Raw genomic sequence first — 20897 nt, 5'->3', positions numbered from 1 at the left:
CAGTGCTGCAATCTGATCGCAGCTCACTGCAACCTCCGTCTCCCGGGTTCAAGCGATTCTCCTCCTGCCTCTGCCTCCCCAGTAGCTGGGACTACAGGCACCTGCCACCACGTCCAGCTAATTTTTGTATTTCTCATAGAGACGGGGTTTCATCCTCTTGGCCAGGCTGGTCTTGAACTCGTGACCTCAAGTGATCCCCCCCGCCTCGGCCTCCCCAAGTGCTGGGATGACAGGCGTGAGCCACCGCGCCCGGCCTGTTTTTTTTTTTTTTTCTTTTTCTTTTTTTGAGACAGAGTCTCACTCTGGAGTGCTGTGGCGCGATCTCGGCTCACTGCAACCTCTGCCTCCCGGGTTCAAACGATTCTCCTGACTCAGCCTCCCGAGAGGATTGCTTGAGTCCAGGAAGGTGAGGCTGCAGCCAGCCGTGATCGCAGCACTGCCCTCCAGTCTGGGCACTAGAGAGACACTCTCTCCAAAAAAAAAAAAAAAATAGATACATCTATGACCTCACCCCCAGAACCTATGATGATAACCTGATTTGGAACGAGGGTGGATCTGCTTGCTGGGACTGCCATTAAAAAGTCCAACAGCCTGGTGGCTTCAGAAGAAAAGGAATTTGGCCGGGCACGGTGGGTCACGCCTGTCATCCCAGCACTTGGGGAGGCGAGGTGGGTGGATCACCTGAGTTCGGGAGTTCAAGACCAGCTTGGTCAATATGGTTAAACCTGGTCTCTACTAAAAATACAAATATTAGCCGGACGTGGTGGCGGGCGCCTGTAGTCCCAGCTACTCAGGAGACTGAGGCAGGAGAAACCTGTGAACCTGGGAGGCGGAGGTTGCAGTGAGCTGAGATCCTCCCACTGCACTCCAGCCTGGGCGAGAGACTGAGACTCCGTCTCAGACAAAAAAAAGAAAAGAAAATTAAAAAGGAATTGATTCTCCCACAGTCCTGGAGGCTGGAGGTCCAAGATCAAGACATGGCATGGGCGGGGCTGGTCCCTCCTGAGGCCTCTCTCCTGGGCTTGGAGACGCCGTCTTCTCCCTGTGTCCTCACAGGCTCGTCCCTCTGTGTGTGTCTGTGTCCTCATCTCTTCTTATAAGCACCGCAGTCCTCTTGGATTACAGCCCTCCCTAGTGACCTCAGTTTACCTCAGTCACCGCTTTATAGACCCCAACTCCGAACAAAGTCACATTCTGAGGTTCTGGGGGATCAAAGCTTCAACACGTGAATGTTGAGGGAACACAGTTTATGCCATCACGTGGGGCCTTTGCAGATGCATTCAAGTAAAGACGAGGTCATGAGGGCCGGCCCTCATCCGACAGGAGTGATGTGCGCGAGAGGACAGGATTGGAACGCAGACACGCACCATCCCGTGGATGGTCTTTGCAGATGTCCTTAAGGGTCTTGAGATCATACTGGAATAGGATGGGCCCTAAATCCAATGGCAGGTGTCCTCTCAAGAGACAGAAGAGGAGCAGGCCACGTGGAGACGGAGGCAGAGACTGGAGTGATGCGGCCACAAGCCCAGGGACGCCTGGAGCCCCCAGGAGCTGGGAGAGGCAGGAAGGAGCCTCCCCTAGAGCCTCCAGAAGGAACCTGGATACAACTGGGATGGGTTGAATGGTGACCCCAAAACATACGTTTATGTCCTACCCCGCAGAACCAGTGAATGGGATTTTATATTTGGAAACAGCGTTTCTGCAAATGTAAGAACGTAAGGATCTTGAAATGAGAGCATCCTGAATTGGGATGCGCTGTAAATTCAAATTCAATGAGAGGTGTCCTTCTAAGAGACAGAGGAGGGGATACAGACACAGAGGAGAAGGCCACGTGGAGACGGAGGCAGAGACTGGAGTGATTCCGCTGCAAGCCCAGGGACGCCTGGAGCCCCCAGGAGCTGGGACAGGCAGGAAGGATCCTCCCCCGGAGTCTCTGCAGGGAACGCGGCCCTGCCTACACATGGATCTGAGACTTCAGGTCTCCAGGGCCAAAAGAGAATAAACTCCTGTTCTTTTTTTTTTTTTTTTGAGACGGAGACTCACTCTGTCGCCCAGGCTGGAGTGCGGTGGTGCGATCTCGGCTCACTGCAACCTCCGCCTCCTGGGTTCATGTCATTCTCCTGCCTCAGCCTCCCGAGTAGCTGGGACGACAGGCACCCGCCCCTACACCTGGCTTATTTGTTGCATTTTTTAGTAGAAACGGGGTTTCACCGTGTTAGCCAGGATGGTCTCGATCTCCTGACCTCGTGATCCGCCCGCCTCGGTCTTATTCCAAGGCCCAGGGGGTGTCTGTCAGTGGGATGACCTTGTTTTCCCTCCACGTCTCTTCTCGTGCATAAGAGCAGGGTGTGAGGTCACCATCAGGTTCAGGCTCCTTTTGGAGGTCACAGAAATGGGGGGAGTGAATCTGCTGTCCTTTGCAGGCAGAACAAGAAACAAGGAAGAACTGGTGACCCGTAGGCAGGCGGGCGGGGGGTGGCCTGTGTTTCCGTGATCCAGGATGGCGCACCTGGCTTCCAGTCACCCGTGAGAGGGACAGGAGGGGCACGCCCCGCTCACCCCGTTCTCCCCACTCACCGAAGCGTTGGGGGGTGCTCCAGGCACTCAAGAATTCATACACTGTTTCCCGGGCTCTTATTTGCACTGTGTATGTTCCAGGATTGGGTAGCTGGAAGGAGGTTGTGTCTCTGACCTGTGGTTTAAAAGAAAATAAAGAAGGAAAGGGTCTGGGTGTGGTGGCTCACGCCTGTCACCTCAGCACTTTGGGAGGCCGAGGCAGGTGGATCCCTGAGGTCAGGAGTTCGAGACCAGCCTGGCCAACAGGGTGAAACCCCGTCTCTACTAAAAATACAAAAATTAGCGAGGTGTGGTGTCGGGCATCTGTCATCCCAGCTACTCCGGAGGCTGAGGCAGGAGAATCACTTGAACCCGGGAGGTACAGGTTGCAGTGAGGTGAGATCACACCACTGCACTGCAGCCTGGGTAACAGAGACTGTGTGTCAAAATAAGAAAAGAGAGAGAGAGACAGAGAGAGAGAAAGAAAGAAAGGAAAGAAAGAGAGAGAAAGAAAGAAAAGAAAAGAAAAAAAGAAAGGAAAGAAAGGGAGGGAGGGAAGAAAAGGAAAGGAGAGAGACAGGAAGGGACGGAGGGAGGGAGGGAAAGAGAAAAGAGAGAAAGGAAAAAAAGGAAAAGAAAGAAGAAAAGAGAGGCTGGGCGCTATGGTTCATGCCTCTCACCACAGCACTTTTGTAGGCTGAGGTGGGAGAACTGTTTAAGCCCCGGAGTTTGACACCAGCCTGGGCAACATAGCAAGACCCTATCTTTACCGAGAAAAAAAGAAATGTGAAAATGACCAGACATGGTGACACATGCCTTTGGTCCCAGCTACTAGGGAGGCTGAGGTGGGAGGATACCTTGAGCCTAGGAGTTTGAGACCAGCCTGGGCAACAAAACAAGACCCCATCTCTACAAATAATTTTTTTTTTTTTTTTTTGAGATGGAGTTTCGCTTTTGTCACCCAGGCTGGAGTGCAGTGGCACAAATTCAGCTCACTGCAACCTCCGCCTCCCAGATTAAAGTGATTCTCCAGCCTCAACCTCCCGAGTAGCTGGGATTACAGGTGCACACCACCACGCCCGGCTAATTTTGTATTTTTAGTAGAGATGAGCTTTCTCCATGTTGGTCAGGCTGGTCTCAAACTCCCGACCTCAGGTGATCCACCCCCTCCTCAGCCTCCCAAAGTGCTGGGATTACTGGCGTGAACCACCACGCCCAGCCAAAAATATTTTATTTTATTCTATTTTATTTATTTTATTTTATATATTTTATATTTTATATATTTTATTTTTTGTATTTTGTATTTCATTTTATATTTCATTTCATTTAGTATTTTTTATTTTATTTATTTTATTTTTTATTTTATTTTATTTATATTATTTATATTTTATATTTTATTTTATTTTATTTTATTTTATTTTATTTTGTTTATTTTATTTTATTTTATTTTATTTTATTTTACTTTAGAGACGGAGTCTTGCTCTGTCGCCCTGGCTGGAGTGCAGTGGCGTGATCTTGGCTCACTCCAAGCTCCACCTCGCGGGTTCACGCCATTCTCCTGCCTCAGCCTCCAGAGTAGCTGGGACTACAGGCGCCCACCACCACGCCCGGCTAATTTTTTGTGTTTTTAGTAGAAACGGGGTTTCACCGTGTTAGCCAAGTTGGTCTCAATCTGACCTCGTGATCCGCCCGCCTCGGCCTCCCAAGGTGCTGGGATGACCGGCGTGAGCCACCGCACCCGGCCCCAGAGTTTTTTTAAATGAACTGACATGGTGGCAAACGTCTGTAGTCTCAGGTACTCAGGAAACTGAGGCAGGAGGATCCCTTGAGCTCAGGAGGCAGAGGTTGCAGTGAACCGTGAATGTGCCACTGACCTCCAGCCTGGGGATACTTCATCCGATAGTTGTTCATGGCAGATGTCATGAAGATGCAAACTGAGATGATGTCATTTTGGGTGAGGGCGGGCCCTATATTCTACGACCAATGTCCTTATAAGAAGAGGAGACACGGCTGGGCACGGTGGCTCACGCCTGTCATCCCAGCGCTTTAGGAGGCTGAGGCGGGCGGATCACCTCAGGTCAGGAGTTCGAGGTCAGCCTGAGCAACAAGGTGAAACCCTGTCTTTACTAAACATACAAAATTAGCTGTGGTTTGGTAGCTCGTCCCTGCTGGACTGGGGCTGCCTGGCCCAGGGTAAGGAATTTGGGACAAATGGGTGGACCTCGTTTGGACAGCGCCTGGCCAGCCACAGCATCTGGCTGTCACACCTCGGGAGGGGTCATCCCTGATGCTGCCTTTTCCCATCCCTCAATTTGGGGATGGGCAATATCCCAATTTTGCAACATTGCAGAGTAAGGGTGACACTCAGAGCCTGTCAAATGAAAGCCACTGAACAGTGACTAATAATATTATTATAATATTGTATAATTATATATTATTATATATTCAATTTATATATATATATATATAATTATGTATAATATATTAACATTATATATTATGGACACTCAGAGCCTGTCAAATGAAAGCCACTGAACAGTGACTAATAATATTATTATAATATTGTATAATTATATATTATTATATATTCAATTTATATATAGATATATATAATTATGTATATATATTAAACATTATATATTATGGACACTCAGAGCCTGTCAAATGAAAGCCACTGAACAGTGACTAATATTATAATAATATTGTATAATTATATATTATTATATATTCAATTTATATATAGATATATATATGTATAATATATTAAACATTATATATTATAAAAATATGTATTATAAAAATATATATTAATTATAAAATATATAATTATAATTACATATAATATATAATATAATTTTATATATAATAATTATATATAATATAAATATATAATATATATTATGTTATATATTATATATGGTGACAGAGCAAAACTCCATCTCAAAAATAAATATATGTTATATATCACATATATACTATATATCACATATATAATATATACTATATATCATATATGACATATATGTAATATATAGCATATATATTATATGTTGTGTGTTATCTAATACATGTATTATATGTAATATATATATTGTAACAAGTAGTATATTATAAAATATTTAAATTAATAGTATTAATAATTATTTTAAATAAAAATAATTTTTATAAAAATGATTTTTATTAAAATAAAAATGATTTTAATAAAAAATAATTGATAATTATTATTAATATAATATTTATATAATATAATAATAATATTATTAATAATAAAACTCTCCCTTTGCAATGTCAAGTACAGCGTCTGGGGGTAGGGAACACTCACCTGTTCTGTTCTTACAGGCTGCATTCTCTGCAAGACAAAAGCAAACAATCTTTTGAGTGTCTGGAGCCTCCCTGACAGCCTCCTCCTCCCAAACTCAAATTTCTCTCTCCAGGAAAACCAGCAAGACAGTGTGGGCTCTGGGAAGGCCTTGGGGCAGCAGTGGGGGCAAAAGCAGTAGGGGTACATAGCACCTGACCAAAAGGTGCTATGTATTTATTTATTTATGAGACGGAGTCTTGCTCTGTCACCCAGGCTGGAGTGCAGTGGCGCGATCTCGGCTCACTGTAAGCTCCGCCTCCCGGGTTTACGCCATTCTCCTGCCTCAGCCTCCCGAGTAGCTGGGGCTACAGGCGCCCGCCACCACACCTGGCTAATTTTTTGTACTTTTAGTGGAAACGAAGTTTCACCATGTTGGCCAGGCTGGTCTTGATCTCTTGACCTCATGATCTGCCTGCCTCAGCCTTCCGAAGTGCTGGGATGACAGGCGTGAGCCACCGCGCCCGGCCCAAAAGGTTTCTTATGGTGTACAAGCCCTTGTGGCAAGACTTTGGTGGGAGGGGGCTTCGTGAGGCCTGTGGACAAACAACACCCACTGTCCTCTCAGACTGCTTCCGGATGCACCCGGGGGTGGCCACAGACAGCCTATGCCAGGCCAACAAACTAGGGGAGGTGCAGCACCAGACTAGCTAGGACTCCGCCTCTGGCTGCAGCTACGCCTGCTCCCTTATCAGTGAAAGAAAGAAGTCTGTGCTGTATTTATTTTCTTAAAAAAAAAACCAAACAAATTGGCTCAAAAATACTTGGAAATATAAAAGAAATTCATAGACCTAATGTTTTTGAGCAGATAGAGACTTACAGAAAAACTGCGTATGAAATAATTAGTATTTGAGCATAAATAATAAATATATGGCCGGGCTCGGTGCCTCACACCTGTAATCCCAGCCCTTTGGGAGGCTGAGACGGGTGGATCATGAGATTAGGAGTTCAAGACCAGCCGGGCCAAGATAGTGAAACCCCGTCTCTGCTAAAAAATACAAAAAAAAATTAGCCAGGCGCGGTGGCAGGCATTGTCATCCCAGCTACTCAGGAGACTGAAGCGAGAATTGCTTGAACCCAGGAGGCAGAGGTTACAGTGAGCTGAGATCGTGCCACTGCACGATCTTGGGCGACAGAGCAAGACTCCATCTCTAAATAAATAAATAAAAATGAATAACTAAATATAACACATAGGCTGGGCCTGGAGGCTCACACCTGTAATCCCAGCAGTTTGGGCAACAGAGCAAGACTCCATCAATAAAATAAAATAAAATAAAATAAGGTAAAATACAAAATAAAATAAAATAAGAAATAATGAAATGAAATGAAATAAATAAAATAAAATACTAAATATAACACATAGGCTGGGCCCAGAGGCTCATACCTGTAATCCCAGCACTTTGGGAGGCTAAGGCAGGTGGAACACCTGATGTCAGGAGTTTGAGACCAGCCTGGCCAACATGGTGAAACTCCGTTCCTACTAAAAATACAAAAAAATAAGCTGGGTGTGGTGGTGGGTGCCTGTAATCCCAGCTACTCGGCAGGCTGAGGCAGGAGAATCACTCGAACCCGGGAGGCAGAGGTTGCAGTGAGCCGAGATCACGCCACTGCACTCCAGCCTGGGCTACAGAGCCAGACTGTATCTCAAAAAAATGAATAAATCAATAAATACTTATGTTCAACTGGGCCCCTGTATCCACAAGTGTTACAGGTGCGATCCAACGAACCGTGGATCAAAACTATTTGAGAAACTTGCACTGAGTCTGTAGATCACTAAAAAACAAAACAGAAAGTTCAAGAAAAAAATAAAAAGAACCGCACAGCAATAAAAATGATAGAAATAAAAAACAATAGACCGCATACGGTCTGAAACTTTTTTTGTTCTTTTTTTTTTTGAGACAGAGTCTGTCTCTGTCTCCCAGGCTGCAGTGCAGTGGTGCAATCTCAGCTCACTGCAACCTCCGCCTCCTGGGTTCAAGCGATTCTCCTGCCTCAGCCTCCCCAGTAGCTGGGATTACAAGAGCACTCTGGCACACCCAGCTAATTTTGTGTGTGTGTGTGTGTGTGTATTTTTAGTAGAGACGGGGTTTCACCGTGTTAGCCAGGATGGTCTCGATCTCCTGACCTCGTGATCCTCCCGCCTTGGCCTCCCAAAGTGCTGGGATGACAGGTGCGAGCCACCGAGCCCGGCCTTTTTTCTTTTTCTTTCTTTCTTTCTTTTTTTTTTTTTTTTAATGATCCGTGCGTTCTGTGGCATTATCGGAGATTTTTTTGCCCGTTCCAAGGCCCCAGAGTGCAACTTCCCCCCAAATCAGGGATGTCCACAGCGGGGGTGGAGGGAGGAGGGTGAAAATGTACCTTTTGGATCCGAAGCTCATAGCGAAATTTGCGATTGAAATGACTTCTCATTTTCCACTGCATGAAGGAATGTGTCTTATTACACTCTGCAGTCATGTGGGGCGGCGTTAATCTCTCTAGCAACGAGATAAACACTTTCAGGAGTAAATCAAGGCTTTTTGTTTTTCTAGAGACACTTCACATTACACCTCCTGTGCCTGTCGAGATGGGGAGAGAAAAGCACGCTTCCAGGAAGGAAGAGAGAACAAAGACATCCCACGGGCAGAGACACAGGACTGAGCCGTGTGGGGGCCGCTGGGGGAGGTGACCCTCCTGAGGATTGCCTCCTGGGAGCCCCACTCTCCCGGGAGCAGCCTTCAGAACCACCCTTTTGTTCACTGAAGTACCAGGTATTCAGCTTTATCTGAGGACTGGCAGCTGCTCGTCTTTGTCCCTGCCCCCTCCATCTCTGGGCTCAGCCCCGCTGGGCAGCCTGGCCCACACTCCCCACCCCTGCCCAGCGCCCACCCCCACTCCCCATGCCCCCTCTGCCCGCCTACAGCCCACTGGAGCCTTGAGGGCCCCTCTCCGCAGCATTCAGGATGGGCCCTCCGGAGACCCCTACACTTTGGCCGGTACACATCCTCCTGGAGCTTCCAGTTCCCGGCTTCTCTCCTCCCCCCACCCCCACCTCAGCCCCCTGAGGGGATGTCCCGCCACTCCCAGTGGCCCAGGGCATCCTCCGCTTGCAGGGAACCCCAGCACTTCCACGTTCTCAGGCCGGCGCAGCCCTGTGTCTCCGGCTGTCTGTCTGGGTCTCCCCTGGGCCCCTGGAAGGAAGTCCAGCCCTGGCCCCGCCCTCCTTCTCCCCCTCCTCCTCCCCTCCTGTTCTTTCTCCCCTTCCCTCCCCTCCTCCCCCTGCACTCCTCCTCTTCCTCTCCCCCGTTTCTCTACCCCTTCTCTCTCTCCTCCCCATTCTCCTTGTCACCCTCCTCTTCCCCTCTCCTTTCTCCTCCTCCTCCCCTGCCCATTCTCCTCCTCCTCCTCCTCCTCTTTTTCTTCCTCCTCTCCTCCTGCTCCTTATTCCTTCTGCCCCTCCTCCTTTTTCCTCCCCCTCCTGCTCCCCTTCCTCCATCCTCTTCCCTCCTTCTCCCTCCTCCCTCCTCTCTTCCCTTCTCCCACTCCACCCTCCTCCTCCTCCCCTGCCCATTCTCTTCCTCCTTCTCCTCCTCTCCTCCCACTCCTTCTGCCCCCTCCTCATCCCTCCCCCTCCTGCTCTCCTTCCTCCATCCTCTCCCCTCCTTCTCCCTCCACCTCCACCCTCCTCCTTCCTTCCCCATCTCCACCTCCTCCCCTTCCTTTTCCTCTGTTCCCTCTTTCCCTCCTTCTCTTCCTCCTCCCCCTACTCATGTTCTTCCTCTCCTCCCTTCTCTTCTCCTTGTCCTTCTCCTCCTCTTCCTCATGTCCCCCTCCTCTTCCAAAGCATCCAAGCACCCTCTCCCCGTGGGGTCAGGGCACGTCAGCTCTGGGCATATCGACATTCTCACCACCTGGGAGGTGGCCCGGAGCTCGGATGTTGTGGACGGAAAGTGTGTGTCCTCCTGTCCCAGATTCCTATGTTGAAGCCCTAAGCCCTGGTTGGACAGTATTAGAAGGTGGGGCCTTTGGGAGGTGACTGGGGTGGGTTGAAGTTATGAGGGTGGACCGCTATGATGGAGGGGTCCCATGACTCATGATGGAACCCATGATGGGGACTCCCATGACCCATGACCCATGATGGGGGCTCCCATGACCCATGGTTGGGGGGTCCCATGACTCATGATAGGACCCATAAGGGATCCTATGACCCATGACGGGAACCCATGATGAGGGATCCTATGACCCATGATGGGACCTGTAACGGGATCCTATGACCCATGAGGAGGGATCCTATGACCCAGGATGGGACCCATGATGAGGGATCCTATGACCACGATGGGACCCATGATGAGGGATCCTATGACCACGATGGGACCCATGATGAGGGATCCTATGACCACGATGGGACCCATGATGAGGGATCCTATGACCACGATGGGACCCATGATGAGGGATCCTATGACCACACGATGGGACCCATGATGAGGGATCCTATGACCCAGGATGGGACCCATGATGAGGGATCCTATGACCACGATGGGACCCATGATGAGGGATCCTATGACCACGATCGGACCCATGATGAGGGATCCTATGACCCATGATGGGACCCATGATGAGGGATCCTATGACCACGATGGACCCATGATGAGGGATCCTATGACCACGATGGGACCCATGATGAGGGATCCTAGACCACGATGGGACCCATGATGAGGGATCCTAGACCACGATGGGACCCATGATGAGGGATCCTATGACCCACGATGGAACCCATGATGAGGGATCCTATGACCCATGATGGGGGATTCTATGACTCATGATGGAACCCATGGTGGGAGCTCCCATGACCCATGATGAGGGATTCTATCACCCATGCTGGGAGGGCTCCCATGACCCATGATGGAACCCATGATGAGGGACCCTATGACCCGTGACGGGACCCATGACGGTGTCAGTCCCCTTCTAACAAGAGACCGCAGAACTTCATCTCTCTCTCTCTCTACCATATGAAGACATCGTGAGAAGATGACCCTCTCCAAGCCGGGAAGAGACCTCGCTATGAGCCCAGCCAGCCAGCACCCTGACCTCCAACGTCCAGCCTCTGGAAATGCGAGAGGCCAACGTCGACGGGTGGGGCCACCCGGTCCGTGGGATGTGGCCTCGCAGAGCTGAGGGTGGGAGGGAACGTCGTGGGCTACTCACCGATCTGTGAAAAGAAGACAAACTGATCGGTGCAGGGGATACTGAAGGCTGCGCTCCTGCCCCTCACCAGGATGTGGGAACTTTGAGAACCGCTGGAGAGTCGAGCGATGTCATCAAAACGACAGCCAATCCGTGTTCCCCGAGCATCCGTGTTGTAGCGAAGACACTCGTGCTGTGCGTGGCTGCTGCGGTAAGCGGTAAGGTTGCGGGACAACCGTGACCCGAAGGCCCCTGCACCGGGGACAGCCCGGCCTGCCCACGGGCACACCTACTTGGGATTGTTCAAGTACAGGTCGTACTGGACGTCAGCGGGGGCCGCCGGGCCTACCGCCCAGCTGCAGCTCAAGAAATCCACATCATGAACCCAGCAGGTCAGATTCTCCGCGCCCGCCCGAGGCGTCCCACCTGGGTTCACAAACGTAAAAGAAAACTCGAATCGGGACCAGGTACGGTGGCTCACACCTGTCACCCCAGCACTTTGGGAGGCTGAGGCGGGTGGATCACCTGAGGTCAGGAGTTCGAGACCAGCCTGGCCAACATGGAGAAACCCTGTCTCTAATAAAAATATAAAAAAATGAGCCAGGTGTGATGTTGGGCCCCTGTGATCCCAGCTACTAGGGAGACTGAGGTAGGAGAATTTCTTGAACCTGGGAGGCAGAGGTTGCATGGAGCCAAGATCTCACCACTGCACTCCAGCCTGGGTGACAGAGTGAGATTTTGTCTCAAAAAAAAAAAAAAGCCGGGCGCGGTGGCTCATGCATGTCATCCCAGCACTTTGGGAGGCCGAGGTGGGTGGATCACCTAAGGTTGGGAGTTCGAGACCATCCTGGCCAACATGGTGAAACCCCGTCTCTACTAAAAATACAAAAATTTAGCCGGGTGTGGTGGCAGGTGCCTGTCATCCCAGCTACTTGGGAGGCTGAAGTGGGAGGATCAGTTGAGCCTAGGAGTTTGAGACCAGCTTAGGTAACACAGCAACACCCTATCTCTATTTAAGGTGGGGCGCGGTGGCTCACCCCTGTACTCCCAGCACTTTGGGAGGGTGAGGCGGCAGATCACAAGGTCAGGAGTTTGAGACCAGCCTGACCAATAAGGTGAAACCCCATCTCTACTGAAAATACAAAATTAGCCGGGTGTGGTGGAGGGCGCCTGTCATCCCAGCTGCTCAGGAGGCTGAGGCAGGAGAATTGCTTGAACACGGGACGCGGAGAAAGAGAAACAGAAAGATAGAGGGAAAGAGAGAGAGCAAGAGAGAGAAGGAGAAGGAAGAAGGAAGAAGGAAGGAAGGAAGGAAGGAAAGAGGAAGGAAGGAAAGAAAGAAAAGAAAAGAGAAAAAAGAAAGGAAGGAAGGAAGGAGAGAAGAGAAGGAAAGAAGGGAGTGAGGCAGGGAGGTAAAGAAAGAGAAAGGGAAGGAAGAAGGAAAGAAAGGAAGGAAAGGAAAGAAGAAGGAAGGAAGGAAAGAAAGAAAAGAGAAAAAAGAAAGGAAGGAAGGAGAGAAGAGAAGGAAAGAAGGGAGTAAGACGGAGGGAAAGAAAGAGAAAGGGAAGGAAGGAAGAAGGAAAGAAAGGAAGGAAAGGAAAGAAGAAGGAAGGAGGGAAAGAAAAGAAAAGAGAAAAAAGGAAGGAAGGAGAGAAGAAGAGAAGGAAAGAAAGGAGTAAGGCAGGGAGGGAAAGAAAGAGAAAGAAGGAAGGAAGGAAGCAGGAAGGAAGGAAAGAAAGGAAAGAAAAGAAAGGAAGGAAGCAGAGAAGGAGAGAAGGAAAGAAAGGAGTGAGGCAAGGAGGGAAAGAAAGAGAAAGAGAAGGAAGAGGCAGACAGACAAGACAGACACAGGGAGGGAAGGAGGGAGAGAGGGAGGGAACAGAAAACACACACGATGAACATTTTCTCACTGTTCTCAGGGAAGAGGATCCACGTGGAGAACGGGGGACTGGCCACTCGGACGGTGTAGTTGGTGACTTCACATACGGAAATGGCTCCAAACTGGCAATAGCTATTGTTCATTGCCTGAGAGAGACGTAGGAATGTGATGGCTGCGGAGAGACCACACTGAATTGGATGCTAACGATGTCCGGATGTTTTCTGAGGTCGAATTTTGTTCCTGTCACCCAGGCTGGAGTGCAGTGGTGTGATCTCGGCTCACTGCAACCTCCGCCTCCCGGGTTCAAGCGATTCTCCTGCCTCAGCCTCCTGAGTAGCTGGCATGACATGCACCTGCCACCACGCCCGGCTAACTTTTATATTTTTAGTAGAGATGGGCTTTCACCACGTTGGCCAGACTGGTCTCGAATTCCTGGCCTCAGGTGATCCATCCGCCTCAGCTTCCCAAAGGGCTGGAATGACAGGTGCCCGCCACCATGCCCGGCTAACTTTCGTATTTTTAGTGGAGACATGGTTTTGCCATGTTGCCCGGGCTGGTTTCGAACTCCTGACCTCAAATGATCCGCCTGCCTTGGCCTCCCAAAGTGCTGGGATTATAGGTGCCCACCACCACACCCGACTAATTTTTTTGTATTTTTTAGTAGAGCCGGGGTATCACCATGTTGGCCAGGCTGGTCTCGAACTCCTGACCTCCGGTGATCCACCGGCCTCAGCTTCCCAAAGTGCTGGGATGACAGGTGTGAGCCACCATGCCTGGTCCTCTCTCTCTCTTTTTGAGACACAGTCTCTCTCTGTCGCCCAGACTGGAGTGCACTGGTGCGATCTCGGCTCACTGCAACCTCCGCTTCCCAGATTCAAGCAATTCTCCTGCCTCAGGCTCCCGAGTAGCTGGGAATTACGGGCATGAGCCAGCACACCCGGCTAATTTTCCTATTTTTAGTAGAGACGGCGTTTCACCATGTTGGTCAGACGAGTCTCGAACACCTGACCTCAGGTGATCCGCCCTCCTCGACCTCCCAAAGTGCTGGGATGACAGGCGTGAGCCACCGCGCCCAGCGTGGGATTTGATTTTCTACCAGTCCTAGCTTAGCCTAGTTTCATTTTCACGTCCACCCTGTCCAGTGTGTGCCACCTTGGATATCCCGCAGATGGGGAACCAGACCCTCCACACTCACTTCAAATCCCACAGCTGGCTTCGGGGCAGAAGCCAGGTACTCATGACAGCAGCCACGGGAGCAGTACTGGTTCTCACATTCCTACAGGAGACGGAAACGTCTCGTGTGTCAACCGTAGAGAATGCGATTTACCGGCATAGAATAGTCGGAGTCTTTGATACACTCAACGTCGGTCACGTTTCTGTTCAGGTCCCACATCAGCTGCTGAGTCTTTTCTTTCATCCTTAGGTTCTTGATGGGTGGGTTTCGATCTAAAATGGTGACAGGTTGGAGTTAGAAGAGATACACACAAATCTTTTTTTTTTTTTTTGAGACAGAGTCTCGCTCTGTCGCCAGGCTGGAGTGCAGTGGTGCAATCTCGGCTCACTGCAAGCTCTGTCTCCCGGGTTCAAGGGATTCTCCTGCCTCAGTCTCCTGAGTGGCTGGGACTACAGGTGCGCACAACGATGCCCAGCTAGTTTTTGTATTTTCAGTAGAGACAGAGTTTCACCGTGTTGGCCAGGCTGGTCTTGAACTCCTGACTTCATGATCTGCCCCCCTCGGCCTCCCAAAGTGCCCTGTCGCCCAGGCTGGAGTGCAGTGGCATGATCTTGGCTCACTGCAACTTCCACCTCCCGGGTTCAAGCAATTCTCCTGCCTCAGCCTCCCGAGTAGCTGGGATTACAGGTATGAGCTACCACGCCCGGCTAATTTTTGTATCTTTAGTAGAGACGGGGTTTTACCATGTGAGCCAGGCTGGTCTCGACCTCCTGACCTCGTGATCGTCCGCCTGCCTCGGCCTCCCAAAGTGCTGGGATGACACACTTGGGCACGGTGGCTCACGCCGGTAAATCCAGCACTTTGGGAGGCCGAGGTAGGTGGATCACCTGAGGTCAGGAGTTCAAGATCAGCCTGGTCAACATGGTGAAACCCCGTCTCTACTAAAAACAGAAAAATTAGCTGGGCATGGTGGCAGGTGCCTGTATTCCCAGGTACTTGGGAGGCTGAGCCAGGAGAATCAATCTAACCCGGAGGGCGGAGGTTGCAGTGAGCCACGGTCACGGTATTGCACTCCAGCCTGGGGGACAAGAGTGAAACTCTGTGTCAAAAAACAAAACAAAAAAAAGAAGTTAAAGAATGAAAAGCAAATTAAAGTTAAAAGAAATTCAAGCTAAAAGGAAACCGCTGCAATAGCAGACAGTAAAAATGAATGAGAAAAAGGCCGGGCGCGGTGGCTCACACCTGTAATCCCAGCACTTTGAGGGTTCGAGGCGGGCAGATCACTTGCAGTCAGGAGTTCGAGACCAGCCTGACCAACATGGCGAAATCCTGTCCCTATAAAAAAAGAGAAATTGGCCGGGCACAGTGGCTCAAGCCTGTAATCCCAGCACTTTGGGAGGCCGAGACGGGTGGATCAAGAGGTCGGGAGATCGAGACCATCCTGGCTAACACGGTGAAACCCCATCTCTACTAAAAATACAAAAAAATAACTAGCCGGGCGACGAGGCGGGCGCCTGTAGTCCCAGCTGCTCGGGAGGCTGAGGCAGGAGAATGGCGGGAACCCGGGAGGCGGAGCTTGCAGTGAGCTGAGATCCAGCCACTGCACTCCAGCCTGGGCGACAGAGCGAGACTCCGTCTCAAAAAAAAAAAAAAAAGAGAAATTAGCCAGACGTGGTGATGGGCACCTGTCATCCCAGTACTTTGGGAGGCCAGGGTGAGTGGATCACTTGTGGTCAGGAGTTCGAGACCAGCCTGACCAACATGGCGAAATCCCGTCTCTATAAAAAAAAATAGAGAAATTAGCCAGGCGTGGTGGTGGGCACCTGTCATCCCAGTGACCCAAGAGGCTGAGGCAGGAGAATCGCTTGAACTCGGGAGGCGGAGGTTGCAGTGAACTGAGATCACACCACTGCACTCCAGCCTGGATGACAGAGTGAGACTCTGTCTCAAAACCAAAAAAAAAAAAAAAAAAAAAAAAAGAAAGCAAATGAAAATATAAGCTAAACTATGCAGGAAACTGAGAATGGTAAACTGGCAGTCCTGATCCCAGCGTGCGAGTTTCATCAAAAGACCTCACATGGCGTCTGTGTCACCATCAGGTGCCTGCCTGTGACATCGTATTGCAGTTTTACCACACGCTGCGTTACAGGGAACTTGGCGACGGGTGCAAGGATGTCTGAGTCATGCCTGACCCACCGCACGAGATTCTGGCATGAGCGCAACAGAGAAAGTCTCCCTGAAGCCTACGACGGACAGCAGGCTGACGTCGTGCGTTTGCCCCCCCTACCCCCTAGTCTGGATTTTTTTCTCCAGCTCTTACCCTCCTTGGTTTGCAGGAGACAGGGCGTGGCGACCAGGAGCAGCATAAGCCAAAGGAGGACCATCGGGAAGGCAGCTCCCGAAGGCAGGACGGAGGTGCCTGCTGGAGGAGAACGGAGAGTCAGGCAGTGGGGACTGGCTGTGAAACTGGGTTGCGGGTATCGCAGGAACTGCTTCTGGACGGAAAACTAGTGCGTGTGCATGTGTGTGCATGTGTGTGCGTGTGTGTGCGCGCACAGGCACCTTTGCACACGCACGTAGGTCGCAGTGTGCACGTACATGTGTGCATTGTGTGCACGAATATCCGTGTCTGTGTGTACGTGGGTGTATATGTGTGCGTGCCTGTGCGTAGCCATGTCTGTCTGCACGTTTGCACATGACCGCATGCCTGCCTGTGCACACACGTGTACTGTACGTGTGCACACGTGTTTGTGTGTTTTCTTTTCTGTGTGCGACAGAGTCTCGCTCTGTCATCGAGGCTGGAGGGCAGTGGCACGATCTCGGCGCGTTGCAACCTCCGCCTCCCAGGTTCAAGTGATTCTCCTGCCTCAGCCCCCTGAGTAGCTGGGATGACAAGCACCTGCCACCATGCCCAGCTAATTTTTGTTTTTTTTTTGTTTTTTTTTTGTTTTTGAGACAGAGTTTTCGCTCTTGTTGCCCAGGCTGGAGGGCAGTGACGCGATCTCGGCTCACTGCAACCTCTGTCTCCTTGATTCAAGCGATTCTCCTGCCTCAGCCTCCCAAGTAGCTGGGATGACAGGCGTGCACCACCACGCCCGGGTAATTTTGTGTTTTTAGTAGAGACGGAGTTTCACCATGTTGGCCAGGCTGGTCTCGAACTCCTGACCTCAGGTGACCCGCCCGTCTCGGCCTCCCAAAGTGCTGGGATGACAGGCGTGAGCCACCGCGCCCAACCTAAATTTTGTGTTTTTTAGTAGAGACAGGGTTTCACCATGTGGGCCAGGCTGGTCTTGAACTCCTGACCTCAGGTGATCCACCTGCCTTTTCCTTCCCAAGTGCTGGGGTTACAGGTGTCAGCCACCACGCCCGGCTGTGTTTGTGTGTTTTCATGCATATGTATCTGTGCATGTGTTCCATGCATACACACATGTGCATACACCAATATACACGCATGAGTCTGCTTGTGTGCGTGCCTGTATGTGCCTAAAAGTGCATATTTATGTGCATGCATGTGTGAATGTATGTGTACAGAGGTGTTTGCATGAGTGTGTATGTGAGCATCAGCCTTTCCATTTTGAAAGAACCTCTACCAGCTGGGTGTGGTGGCTCACGCCTGTCATCCCGGCACTTTGAGAGGCCGAGGCAGGTGGATCGCCTGAGGTCAGGAGTTCAAGACTAGCCTGGTCAACATGGTGAAACCCTGTCTCTACTAAAAATACAAAAATTACCTGGGTGTGGTGACACATGCCTGTCATCCCAGCTACTCGGGAGGCTGAGGCAGGAGAATCACTTGAACCCGGGAGGCAGAGGTTGCAGTGAGCCGAGATCACACCACTGCACTCCAGCCTGGGCAACAGAGAGAGACTCCACCTCAAAAAAATAAAAATAGGCCGGGCGCGGTGGCTCACGCCTGTCATCCCAGCACTTTGGGAGGCCGAGACGGGCGGATCACGAGGTCAGGAGATCCAGACCACAGTGAAACTCCGTCTCTACTAAAAATACAAAAAATTAGCCGGGCGCGGTGGCGGGCGCCTGTAATCCCAGCTACTCAGGAGGCTGAGGCAGGAGAATGACGTGAACCCGGGAGGCGGAGCTTGCAGTGAGCTGAGATCTGGCCACTGCACTCCAGCCTGGGCCACAGAGCAAGACTCCGTCTCAAAAAATAAAATAAAATAAAATAAATAAAAATAAAAACAAAAAAAGAAAGCAGATGAGGTACGTATATGTGAATTAGCTTGACTTAACCATTCCACAAAGTATCCATCTTTCAAAACAGGGTTAGACACCACAAATATATACAATTTTGTCAATTAAAAAAACAATTTTTCACACGCCTGCAGTCCCAGCTACTCGGGAGGCTGAGGCAGGAGAATGGCTTGAACCCGGGAGGCAGAGCTTGCAGTGAGCCGAGATCCGGCCACTCACTCCAGCCTGGATGACAGAGCGAGACTCCGTCTCAAAAAATAAATAAATAAAAAGGATAGCCCGTTCCTGGCTCCGGCTGTATCCACAAACCAGGAAAACTCTCCCCTGTGGCACACCGGGGAACTCAGATGACAAAGCAGTGGAAGGAAGTTTAATTAGAATTATGAGTCAACACAGACAGAAATTCTTAAGTGGCTGCAGTTACCGTAACAAAGGGGTGCGGGGCCTCAGCCTCCTGGGCTGGAACTGTTTCCGATGTCCGAGACAGGCTGGTTCTTCATTTTTTCTTTCTTTCTTTCTTTTTTTTTTTTTGGAGACAGAATCTCACTCTGTTGCCCAGGTTGGAGTGCAGGGGCGCGATCTCGGCTCACTGCAACCTCCGCCTCCCGAGTTCAAGAGATTCTCCTGCCTCAGCCTCCCCAGTAGCTGGGATGACAGGCACCTGCCACCCCACCCAGTTAATTTTAGTATTTTTAGTAGAAAAGGGGTTTCACCATGTTGGCCGGGCTGGTCTCAAACTCCCGACCTCACGATCCACCCGCCTCCGCCTCCCGAAGTGCTGGGATGACAGGCGTGAGCCACCGTGCCTGGCCGGCGTGCTCGCTTTCTTTGCCCGCTGGGACGGGCCGCTGCAGACTCTCCTGAGGGTCCCACTCATGTTTGTTAAACACCCTTAACACCTCTGTTAGCAGCAGTAAAAACAATCCAGAGGCCTCCTCCTGGGTCATGGTGCCTCGGGGACCAGCTTGGGGCTGGCACGCAAAGAGACTTTTCATTCCTCCGCCCTGCCAAGGGGTGACTGAGAGCCTCACCTGCCTCAGGCACCACCCCTTCCCCAGGGCGGGGAAACCTCCCTGGGCCTCTCAGGACGTGTTACCTGGAGGATCCCAGCTGGGAATCAAGCCTTCGAATCTCCCTACCGTGCGGTCCAGGAGGTGTCTCCAAGCCTCTATCATTCGAGGCTGTCTGCTGGGGGTGCTCCGTGTCTCCTGACCCGTTGCCAGGCGCCTCGGGGCTCCCGGGAAATTCAGCATCTTTACGATGGAAATGTCAAGGATCCCACAAGCAGCAACTTTTACGCACACGGAATGCGATACACTGGGAGGGACAGGTGCGGGGACTCACGCCTGGAATCCCAGCATTTTGGGGACCGAGGTCGGAGGATCACCTGAGGTCAGGAGTTCGAGACCAGCCTGGCCAACGTGCTGAAACCCCGTCTCTACTGAAAATACAAAATGAGCCGGGCGTGGTGGTGCACCTGTCATCCCAGCTACTCGGGAGGCTGAGACAGGAGAATCGCTTGAACCCGGGAGGCGGAGCTTGTAGTGAGCTGAGATGGTGCCACTGCACGCCAGCCTGGGCGACAGAGTGAGACTCTGTCTCAAAAAACAAAAACAAAAAACAAACCACCAGTACTATCTTCTAGAACATTGTCATCACTCCAGAAGGAGACCCCAGGTCCATTAAAGACCCATCCTTTCCCCACCCCAGCCCCTGGCAACAACTCATCCATTTTCTGTCTCTGTGGATTTGCCTGTACCTGGATATAGGGAATAAATGCAATCGTACAGACACTACAGATCTTTTTGTATCTGGCTTCTCTCAGGAAGCATGATGTCCTCAGTGTTCACCCACATTGCCGCCTGTGGCAAAGCCCTGTTCCTTTTCATGGCTGTGTAATATTCCACTGTGTGGATGGAGCACATCATATTTCTCCATTCATCTATAGATGGGTATGAGGGTTCTCTCCACCTCTTGGCTACCGTGAATAGGGGGTATGAGGGCTGTCTCCACCCCTTGGCTGCCGTGAATAAAGCTGCTTGTTCCTTTTCATGGCTGCGTAATATTCCACTGTGTGGATGGAACACATTATATTTCTCCATTCATCTATAGATGGGTATGAGGGTTCTCTCCACCTCTTGGCCACTGTGAATAAAGCTGCTAGGAGGGACCTGAGGTTTCACCAGCCTTTGAAAACCACTGAGAACACCATGAAAAGACTGGGGTCCCAGCCCCAAAAGCGGCTACCGGGCTGGCAGTCACACCCCCTGGGCGTGAGCTCTTCCACTAGCTTTCTAACAAACAGAGAACTCTGGGCACGTGTGTGTGTTTACATTTTCTAGCAAGCACGCCGAAAAAGCAGAAAACGCAGCAACATGACTCCTAACCCACTATCACCTTTCTCAACCCAGCAGCACGGGAGCCACATACCAACGATGAACGGGATTGCAAACATCCTTCTTTGGTTACCCGGCCGTTCAACGTGCCGTGTGGTACCCACGGACGGCAGGTGTCAGCGGAAACCGGTTGGGTGCCAATGCCCCGTGTCTGCCAGGACGGATTTA

At 50.7% G+C, this 20897-nt stretch overlaps 1 protein-coding gene across 5 annotated transcripts in view; it reads right to left on the bottom strand.

The window, feature by feature from the left end:
• IL3RA (interleukin 3 receptor subunit alpha) overlaps positions 1 to 20897 on the bottom strand; it is a 42157-nt gene that overhangs the window by 5984 nt on the left and 15276 nt on the right. For 2 of the 5 annotated variants that reach the window (XM_033199308.1, XM_033199290.1), the window contains exons 2-9: positions 16448 to 16549; positions 14281 to 14399; positions 12985 to 13099; positions 11368 to 11500; positions 11096 to 11280; positions 8273 to 8388; positions 5879 to 5905; positions 2578 to 2692 (exon numbers count right to left, since the gene is read on the bottom strand). In XM_033199308.1, coding sequence (XP_033055199.1) covers positions 2578 to 2692; positions 5879 to 5905; positions 8273 to 8388; positions 11096 to 11280; positions 11368 to 11500; positions 12985 to 13099; positions 14281 to 14399; positions 16448 to 16511 — 874 coding nt within the window. In that variant the 5' untranslated portion in view covers positions 16512 to 16549. Of the gene's footprint in view, positions 1 to 2577; positions 2693 to 5878; positions 5906 to 8272; positions 8389 to 11095; positions 11281 to 11367; positions 11501 to 12984; positions 13126 to 14280; positions 14400 to 16447; positions 16550 to 20897 lie in introns of those variants that run through there. The other 3 variants (XM_033199318.1, XM_033199297.1, XM_033199328.1) reach the window with 3 other exon arrangements.

The sequence above is a fragment of the Trachypithecus francoisi genome, unplaced genomic scaffold (genome assembly GCF_009764315.1).
Source record: "Trachypithecus francoisi isolate TF-2019V2 unplaced genomic scaffold, Tfra_2.0 Contig01714, whole genome shotgun sequence".
NCBI classification, from domain to species: domain Eukaryota; kingdom Metazoa; phylum Chordata; class Mammalia; order Primates; family Cercopithecidae; genus Trachypithecus; species Trachypithecus francoisi.
Note: the sequence above shows the minus strand (reverse complement) of the source record. Positions and strands in the feature narration are given on the sequence as shown.